Genomic DNA, 10936 nt, shown 5'->3' on the forward strand with positions numbered 1-10936 from the left:
TGGCCGATAAAACCCTAATTTCATAATGAATTGAAAGGGTGATAATAGTTCACATTAGACATCATTTTGGCCATTACAACACATAAGAACACAAAAACAGTACTTGTACTAGTATCTCAACCTCTCACTATAAATTCATCACAGTTATTGTCTCTTAGGTTAAGATACCCATAATTACAATCATTCCTCATGCAAGTAATCCTTATAGCAAAACATGATCCTAAATTGGCATAAACATTCATTTATTACAATTACAAAATGATAAAAAGAGAGATATACAAACTCAAGCTTCTCTGATCTTAATGGCACTTCTGTTCTCTTTGCCTCTATTGGAGCCTTCACCTATAAAACATAACTATAGGGTGAGTCGAAACTAAATAATCTAAATAAACTACTAGTATGTGGGAATAGATAGTGAGTATGTGAAGGGGAGTTTAAATATATACGCCAAATATATCACGTTACATTCACACATGATTTTACAATGCATGATCAATACATCTCCTTATATCCTTTGACTGAATTTGTGGGTTGACAATTTGATATAACCAAATTTATGTGACTGTATAGGCTCAAGCTCACCACTCATGGGAGGCAACCCTGGCCAAAGGTGCATGTGCCATATGGATTTTCAAATAATATTCCCGAATAACAACACTAGGGTGAACTTTCACCCTCTTATAATGATTATACCAAACATATACTCAACAATTCCACACATAGCTATAAACATATAAATTATACTCAAATAATCATTTCCATTATAAATTATACAATTTCACAAATACATATGCATGAACATAGTATTTAGCATAAAACTTTCAAAACCATAGATATGAAAAGCATAATTATCCATTCCTTTTCACATAAATTTCTAAATTATAATTATTTTTTTATTAATACTATACCAGTCTAAAACAATAATAGTTACTTTCATAATTACCACATAACTACCCAAACACACAAATAGAGAGTTTAGAAAATTTGATTGCCTTAGGTTACCGTGCTCAAACTTAGCTCCACAAGGTCCACTAGTATATGAATGCCTAATTAATATTTAATCTACAAGGTTAAATATTTAACATCAATTTTCACTCTAATTAATCCCTTTCTAGCCTAATGTTGGGTACCAGTTATACTTAAAATCCTAGTTTAACACCATCAACACATCTACTACCTTCCATTAATTTCATTTAACATCCCAACGCATTAATAACACTAATCCATTATCCATATTATTTTAAAACTCCTAAATTTCACTTAGGATTCATCTAAACCCTAACCAAAAATTTTAAATCACTACATAATTTATAAACCTAGGTTTAGAAGATTCATTTAACTCTCAAAGATATTAACTAAGGTAATGGATTTGGTCAAAACTTAAGGAAACATAAAATCAAGCCCCAACCATAACCAAATCTACCAAAATTCACATAAATGGGAGGGAAGAAGGAGAGGAAGCTTACCCAAGGGATTATCAAGCTCTATATACCTTCAAAATGCTCCAAGAGTCAAGCCCTACTAGACCCCAAGGCTCCCTCCCTCACCCCTCACGCATTTCTCTCTTTCTTTCTATTCTGCTTCAAATGCGCACGATAGTCTGATTTATCCAGATTTTTTCCCATCCGCCATGGGGATGGCACAAACAAGCTCAAACACATTTTGGGCCTATTTTTGTGTCACAGTCCACTCAAACTCTTACCTAACCCTCTTTCAAGACTGTCGAAAGATCCATAAATCATATTAGTGATCCAAAAACTTACTAATTCATAATTCTCTTATTTTGATTAATTTACCTTCCTTAAATACTTAAAATTGTAAAGTTGAAAAACTTAAGATGTTATACTATGGCTCTAGTTGGGCTTTGTAATAAAATTATCATTTTTTCTTCCTTAATTCAAACTAGTATGAGGATGGATGTTTGTGCTAAGGCAAAGCAAAGACTAGATTAAGGATATTGGGAGGTGCCTCCTTAAAGTTGGGTTAAGCTTAACATTGACGGTGCGACAAAAGGAAACCCAGGGACGGCAAGCTGCAGAGGTGTTTTTTAAAATTTAGACGGAAAATGGCTTAGTAGATTTGTGTGTAATCTTAGTAGCTGCATAGTGAAGGAAGCTAAGTTTTGGAGCTTTTAATATGGAATCCATGTGACAAACAAACTTAATATGCTAAAGCTTATAATTGAGAGTGATTTTTCTATAGTAGTTGATGTGTACTTGTCAGCGGTTGAGTATCGTGAAGTACCTTAGTGGCAAATGTTGTCATGCTATCACAAAGATCACAAAGGAATGGCAGGTATTGGTAAGGCATGTTTTTTGATAATGCAATAGGAGTGTTGACTAGTTAGTTAAATGAGATTTAAGGCAAGAGTATGGATGTAAAGTCATTCAGGATCTTCTTAGAGGTCTCTTTGAGTGGATTTATCGAGATGTAAAGGTCATTTTGACCCTAGATTTACTACTAATTAAATAAAGTTTGGGCATTTTGGCCCCATTGCATATAAAAAAATGATAATAATGATTTTAAATCTTTAGGGACCAAATAGATATTTTAAAATTTGGTAAGTCCTTTGAGTACTTTAAATAATAATGAGGACTTACTTCATGGTGATTTTCCCAATTAAAAAAGACTGAAATGACAATTACTAGAATACCCATTATGTTATAAGATGCATTGTTGACAAATTAATAACAAACATTCACTATAGGGCAAATACTATTAACGAGTGAGGCATTTACTGGTGACACGTCACTCGTTAATAGTATTTGTCCTATGGTGAATAGTTATTGTTAAGTTGTCACCAGTGCATCTTATAACTTGAGTATTATAGTCATTGTTGTTTTAATCTTATTCACTCTTAAGTCCCTAACTTGATAGCTATTTAGAGATTTTATGGAACCTTTGGGTATTTTGAATGATTGTGGGGACCATGGTAATTTTCTCTTTTTAATTTTACCAATTAACACTATAATGGTTTCTCTTTTTTAAATGGTTTTATTTTTAAACTTTCAATTTTAAGTAAAACAAATATAATTTATAAATGAACATTTAAAATATATCTTTTTAATCATTTTTCAAATATTAAATTTAAAGAAATAATATATATACTCCCGTCATTCAAAAATATAAGGTATTTTTAGTCTTTTAAGATATAATCATTACCTTTTTTTTCCTTTCAAAAGTGCCCTTATTGAATAAATTATTTTATATTTATTTTAAAGTCAAACACTCTATTAAATAGGGATAAATATAAAAAAATAATGTTAGTTTAAAGATAAGTAACTACTTTATTGAAGATGAGATTCGGTTAAAAATGCCTTACATTTTTAAAGGGAGATAATAATTAATTAATTAATCCATTGAATTTAGGAGAAGACAGAGGTACATATATTTTATATACTTTTATCAAATCAAATGTAGGTATGTTAATAATAAGATTTAATAATACACTCTTGCAAAATTAATAATTAAACTGTAAATCAATTATTTTATGCATTGAATACATTAAAAACAACGAGGAATCACAGACAATCTTGTTTTTGGGTAACAGTACTTTTATTGCATATAATAAAATCACGCAACACCAACATATTAATTACTACAAACAAATCGACACGTCAACATTAGACGAAGACGATGACGACGACAGTCAAAGGGGAGGTTGAGGCAAACCAGCGCAAATAGCAAGCATTAAGCATTGGACTGAAGAAGCAAATATTTAAGAAAAGAAGGCCAGGGATAAGCATTGGACAGTCCCCAGCTATAGATTTATAAATAGCCATAATCGTATGGTCGTTGAACTTCGCTAACAATGGTTTCAAAAAGATCCATGTAGAGTGGGAACTCCACGATTGTGAAGTAAACAGGAAGACAGGTGGCAGCATAAAGAGGGATTATTGCTCTATTGAACTTGTCCTCGAGCACAAAGGAATGTGCAGCGCAGAAAGATGCGAACATGGAGACAATGGACACAAACAGTGAGCTCAAGGCTATAAAAAGCTTGACTGGCAATTTTTTCTTAAAATCTGTGGGTTGTTTTTGAGAAGTAAGTATGGAAAGGAACATGATCAGTGCGACGACAGAGAAGCAGAGAGCAATAAGTGCAGCAAGAGCGAAGAGTTCAAACACTGGCCGTCCATCTAAGGTCGGCTTGCCAGTCTTGTCATCGTTACCGCCGGGTAGAGTGCTTGATGTTGCAAAGGAAACTCCGACAACCAACGCTGCTACCACTGAGCAAGATTCAGACGTGCGATTAAGCCATTCACCACTAGTTTTGACAAGTTCTTTATGTTGTCCAATGAAGATTTGTCCCGGAGTTTCCCCTTTCTTGTTTAAAAGGGAAACCGCACGAGGTGGCACTAACGATTTCACGTGCTGCATGTAGTTCAAGTTAAAAGTAATAACATATATGTACGTGCTTATGAGAGTGGAATTAATGTATGTGTGTGTGTGTACACATACCTCGTACCACTTGATTAGACGTTGCAACTGCAAGGCACCAGAGCCATAACTTAGCCCAGGAAGAGACAAGGATTCAACAGACTTTGCTGCTAAGTGCAGTACTGTGTTGCCATCAAAGTCTACGCCTCCAAGGAGGTTGTCCCAAAACCTCTGGTGCCTGAGGAGCCTAAAAATATGGGGTTGCCTGTACTCTACAGCCACATGCAATACATTTTGGCCACGGTGATTGATATCGTGGATGGCGCTTGGTATATCAGCCATAATTTTCTTGACTATTTCCAGCACTCCATATTTTGCTGCAACGAGCAATGGTGTTTCAATTCTCCTTCTCCTTCGTTCTTTTGGCTCACCATTTTTCTTCTCATCGGCCCCTGCAAATTATAATGCAATTAGCTTGGTGGAGAGTGCAATCTGAATGTATAATTAACCACATTGAGTATTGTTGAATTGCACCTTTGATAAATTGGGCCAAGTAAGTGGGGACCCAAATTGTGTTAAATAATTATTTATATTAATAATTATTTTTTATTATCTTATGGGTGGTTACCGGAATATTTTGGAGGGAGTGGTTATTTGTTTTAAATAAAATAACTACCCATTATCTATGAGTAGATATTGGGTAATATGATATAACAGACGTTCATTTTCTCCCCCACTCTCTAGAAAACTCACGCAGAGAACAAGAATATTATCTCATCTGCTTCTTTCCCTCTCCTCTCTCAACAAAGTTTCAGTGTGTCTACTGTATATCAAACACCTGTATTCATTATTATGATCGGGTTACCATGAGGAAAAAAAAGGCCGAGCATCGCTATCAGAGGTACCGTCATGAAAGTTGACAGAGGTATGTTTCTGCACTCCATTTTCTTACAAACACACACACACACAACTCTCACATAGGCATACGCAGCATCCCCTAAAAGCCTTGCTTGCAGATTTATCAGCTTTGCCATTGTACACGCCCAAGCGTTTGAGGAGTTCAGCCAATTCTTGGGAGTTTTGAAACATCAATTATATTAATCGAATCCAGATGAAGAAGAAAAAGTGCCAAAATGGGAGATAATAAAAGGGAACAAAATAAATAATGGAATCAGTGGATTCTGCTTTCGTCCCTCAAAACCATTATTTTAATCAATCAAAACTTTTATATTTTAAAATTTTTTTACACCCACACTAAATTTATTATGTGGAGATGTGTAAACATTTGTTATCAGTTATTTAATTTAATTTTATAAATATATATTTCTTATTGATATAACTTGAATGGTTTTTAATTAGAAATTTATATAACATTTTTCAAGATTATAAATATATCATAAATTAAAAAAATTATATATAAAATGCTTGCTATGTATATATAGGGAGAATGAACGTTTGACCACCCGAATTAGGATATGCTTTTTTCATTTTTCTCTTTGATGATATTGCTTGTTTTCCTTCAGATTCTTTAAATTTTGCCCATAATAAGAGAAAGAGATAATTGTTCAGGTGCTCTTTAGATGATTTTTTCTTGTCTGTCGTTTCTCATCTCTTTCTTCCTTTCCTTTCCTTTTTTGATTTTTTAATGAATATTTTGCTGCAGGGTGCAAATTGATCAATATATATAGACACTTCCCCTAGTAGCTTTTTTTGTGATACAATAATAATTAAATATACAGCTCTAAGTTTATTCGAATTCAAACCTGATCATATATACTATAATGGTATAGATCAGAGTTACCGTTTTATTTGTTTTGATCGACAGGAACATTATAAATCTGCTGTTGATTCATTTTGGCTGCAATATTTCAATACCACTGATGAGTGATGAAACTCGCAATAAATATCCTTCACATTTGTGATGGTTTAATTGATCATGATTAACGAGAGACACGATCCAAACTCTGGGTCCCCCAATACACATATAGTGACCTATTATACTCTCTCTTTAGTCTTAAATATAAGACCGGACGAGTTTCATTTTAGAAAAACAATCAAATCTTGAAATTTGAAATTCATGACAGTTAAGTAACTGATAAAATTTTTTATAAAATAAATTGCGAATAAAGATTTAAATAATTGTAAACATAAATCTCAATTGTAAATTAATAGTTATATTTAAATTTTAAATGTTTTATTTAAAGTTAGAACTTCTAAATTTATAACTATTTGAACTAATATTTACAATTGATTTACATACTAGGCTTGAGGGGAGAATGGCTAGACTTAACCCAAATGGCAAGCCAGTTTCACAAAGGCGAGTGGAATGTCACTTTTAGATAGGTTGCAACGTGGTCTTGCCTACTTCCCCCACTACCCGTTTATTTCAGTGCACTTACTCTCCCTATTTCACACGACTAGGCGCACCGTTGGTCAAAAATGGCATGGATAGTTACTTGTTTTTGATGGCGCCAAACTTAAATTCAAAAGGAGAGCGCCATTGTCATTTTTTTATAAGTAGGCAATGAGTGCATGATTAATTGAAGATCTCACGGCTTATCCTTTATTTTTTTTTGCATGCACTTGACTCTCTAGAAAAATTATGGCAAAGGACTTTGGGAACGTATTTAATCATTTGATTCAACTCACATTTTTGAGGACACATTCCTCTGACACGCTTGGCACGCCTACTAAGAGTCGTGACACTCTAACTAGTTCCCTGAAAATTGAGCTAACACAGTTTTTGGCACTCTTAGTGGAACCTGATTGTCAACAACAATGCTGAGAAACATACATTTTAAGGGTTTTGATAATAAAGACCACACTAGGCCCCAAGGTTTGGAACATGGTGTTGCAAGTGCAATGCGCAAAACTCATGACTCACGTTCCAGGGATGAAAGGGAGGCGGGATTCCTGACTTAATTGACATCTAACCCCTTGGATTTAGACTAGCCCATATCCAACTTACATATCGAGTCACTGGGCAAAAGATTCTGAACAAAGCCTAAAAGGCCTTCAGAAAAGCTTTGAACGGCAAGTTGAGCAAATCAAGAAAACCTTCGAGAACTTCACGAGGCGCTGACTGAGGCAACCAAAAACAAACTGATAAGGCAGTAGCATTTTGCACTCAATAGTTGGAAATGGCTGAAGAGAAATAGCTAGAGAATTCGAGTCATTGAAGCATAGGAGTGGGAATTCTTTTAAACAAAAAAGGAAGAGCGAGACTAGAGAAGACATATTGAACTATGCCAGGTCATCACGACAACCATGCAAGCACTAAGCAATCGGTTGTCCATTCACATGATGATCCACACAGTGACTGAGGAAACCCTTCAACAAAACACCCTTGAGAAGATTCTTGTCCTAACCCTCAAGAACAAAGAAGTCCATCAGGGCCCAATAATTTGCCAAAGGATGGTACACTCCATCCCATCAGAGGGGACAAGCAGGCCAATATGACCGCTTTTAACATAAGAGACAAGGGTTCTTCTTAGACGAATTACTATGCCCATACTAACCCTTCCAAAGGCGTTCTTCAAGGCTTTTCAATTCGGCCCACCGTGCTACCAGAGCCTCCAAACTGGGAGAAATAATTCTCCACATACAACATCGGCTTGGCAGTGCCGATGCCATAATAGATTAATAGTTTCGGGGAAGTGTAAGAGAAAAATAGTGTAGCACGAAGCTGCAAGAAATCTTGGTCCTTGAGAGCCTCCTGAAAGCAGGTGGGCAAGTAATGGGTTTCAAGGAAACGTAAGGTGCGCCACAAATGAGAGGTGTTGTCAAGAGAAAGGAACATGGTCAGAGGGTCCTTGTTGGCATCCCTTGCTAACCAGTGAGGATGTGCTTCGTGCAGGAACGTAGGCCAGGCTCCAGAGCTGCAGGAGCCATAAACCTCTAGGGAGTTTGTCAAAAGGCTTCTTGGCGTCTAGGGTGAACATCAGGGAGTGGTATAGAGTTCTCAGGAGAGTTGCATCAAGTGTAAAGAGGCACCCTATGGCCCTCGATTAGACCAGGGGGAACAGCTCTGCAGTTGGCCTTCCGCAGGGGACAGAAAATGTACTTTCTAAAAGATACTATCAATATATAAAATTTCAAAATTTACCTCCGTGCTGTTGTTGGTTATCGTTTCCAGGTCTGATTATTTTGATTTCTCCGACTGAAAAAGATATTTCATCCTTTTCATGATGGCTGTCTTCGGACAAAGCTGTTTCATCAATTTCATGATGGCTGTCTTCAAACTCGTACAACAAAGAATGACAAAGTTCATTCAGTATTTGAAGAGACCAAACATGTTTCTCCTTCTCCCTGCGTATTCTTTTTAATCTACTCGATCCTGGAACGTTACAAAATATACATGAGCAGTTATTTAGGATTAATTAATATGGGAGTAAAAAATTAAAGACGCGTGTCCCCCTGAAAAACAGAGTAAAAGGGACAAACAAAACCCAGGATCGATGCTTTTTCTATCCTATCCACTCATTGCAGAGTAACACACAGTGTGTTCATGATATAGATTAGCATACCTTGGCCAAGAATCAGCGTCACTACCAGATATACAAATCTGAAAAATGAACAGCAGGTCTCGTAGTTTTCTGGATATAACTGATGCGTTTGATGACGAGCTCTACAATCTGATCATAGACAAATGTAATGTAAATTGTGAATTGGTGTGGTGAGGGCATTACAAGTCCATACTCTTGTCATCTTGTGCCCAGCAAGTTCGCTTTCTTAGAAACTAGTTAAGCAGAAATGTGCCAAAACTCAAAAGAATCCTAACCTTGGCTGTTATTATTTCTTGCCATTTCGGGATCCCCTGCATTTGGTGGCTGTCCTTTCGAAAAAATGTTGTCTTTCGAAAAGTGAAACGCTGGAAATTTGTTGGTTACTGGGAATGAAAATGCACAAGCTATCTCAAGCAGCTATAAATAGTGAATTAAAGGAAAAACAATTCACGCATATTCTATTCAATTAATGTAATGCTTGACGTTATTGTGTTTTTGTCTTTGCCTTTAATTAATACTGCATGCGTGTGGGTGTGAACTGTACTTCTATCAAGCTACATTATGCAGTTATAATTTGAAAGAAATACATGTGAAAAGTGAGAATAAGGAAGAAATTATCTAGACCAACGGCGAGCGAAGTTTTCACGACCCCAAAAAAGTCGCACCATGTCCTGTGATTGTCTGGAATATTGCAATTGGGGTTCCTGCCTTCATCTGAGAAAGACTGTTGAAAGCTGTACTCAGCTGGCTTGAGTTCCTCAACAAATATACCTTCCAAACAATAAAACGAGATGTGCATGTGCAAATAACATGAAGAAAAATGATACTCAGATCAGTAGATATCAATAATAGTAGCCTTCCTTCCGCGAACAATATAGGCCGAGGAAATCTAATGTACCTTTCTCTAATATCTCTTATAATGCTCTAACTTTTCAATTTTTTTTTTTATTTTTCTTTGAATCATTGATGTCTACATAAAATAAGAGACATTTCGATATTTTAATATCCCAAAGTGGTAAAGATTTATATTTTTATGATTTTTTAAAGAAAAATATCACAAATACACCCTTTTATTTTTAAAAAATCATAAAAAATGCAAATCTTCATCATTTTGGAACATCAAAATATCCAAATGTTTGTTATTTTATGTAGGAGCTAATGATAAAAAGAAAAAGAAAAAGTTGGGACATTATAAATAATATTAGAGAAAGGCATGTTAGAGGCTCCTAACCCCAAACAATATGGCCTAATCAGTACTTACAGTGATAGATGATCATTTCGTATCGCCCAAGTCGGTTACCACTTTTGAAATCAGAAGGCTTCGCTGCAAGCAGATGGAGGGCAGACAACCCCTCTTCGTTCACCCCGTTCACTAGATCTTCATACAGGTGAATAATTTGGAATGCCAAATCTGCCATTAATATTACAATAGAATCAAATAAAATAAGTAACATGATAATTATAAATGGTTAGAACAGTACTAGAGAAGTCTAAGATCATATATATCAGTATTTGAAGGTGATTGAGGTTCTATTACCATAGAAGTTCCCAGCAATTGCACAATGAAGAAATGTATTGCCGTCGTTCCTTCTACAGTTCACATAATTGGGGGAAGAGCCATTAGGATGAGAAAGGTAATGAAGACAAAGAAACGCTTCTTTTCGGCCGTGAAGAGCCGCCAGGAAGATAGGTGTCTCGCCGTCGACGTTTCGAACATTGACTAAGGATGGATGTTTCTGCGCAATCAAATGACAGATTCTGAGATTCCCCATGGAAGCAGCTACATGCAGAGCAGTGTTTTTTCTGTCATTCTGAGTCTCTAAAACCTCTTTACAGAGTATCGGACATGTTTCAGCTAGCTTCACCATCTGTTCCACCACCTCCTCGTTCCCATCACGCACTGCTACGTGCAACGCTGTGCTTCTCGACTTCGTTATTCTGGCTTTGTGAAGCCGCGGTTCCTTCTTGTACAGTTCAATCACATCCTCCCATTTCCCTTTCATGGCGAATGTAAATAGCTGCTTCTTGCTGGATTCCAAGTCTTTACCCAT

General features: G+C 35.8%; 1 protein-coding gene across 1 annotated transcript; it reads right to left on the minus strand.

The window, feature by feature from the left end:
• Positions 1–3384: 3384 nt before the first annotated feature.
• LOC129296114 (uncharacterized) lies at positions 3385–10936 on the minus strand. Its single transcript, XM_054934734.1, has 8 exons — positions 10423–10936; positions 10147–10296; positions 9510–9656; positions 9161–9268; positions 8907–9014; positions 8486–8716; positions 4462–4832; positions 3385–4374 (listed from the first exon to the last, which is right to left on the minus strand). Exons 1-8 carry the CDS (start codon positions 10934–10936, stop codon positions 3769–3771), a joined length of 2235 nt encoding a protein of 744 aa, XP_054790709.1. The 3' UTR covers positions 3385–3768.

Source organism: Prosopis cineraria, unplaced genomic scaffold (assembly GCF_029017545.1).
Source record: "Prosopis cineraria cultivar Desert tree isolate PC_DT_omini unplaced genomic scaffold, ASM2901754v1 PC1, whole genome shotgun sequence".
Taxonomy (NCBI): Eukaryota; Viridiplantae; Streptophyta; class Magnoliopsida; order Fabales; family Fabaceae; genus Prosopis; species Prosopis cineraria.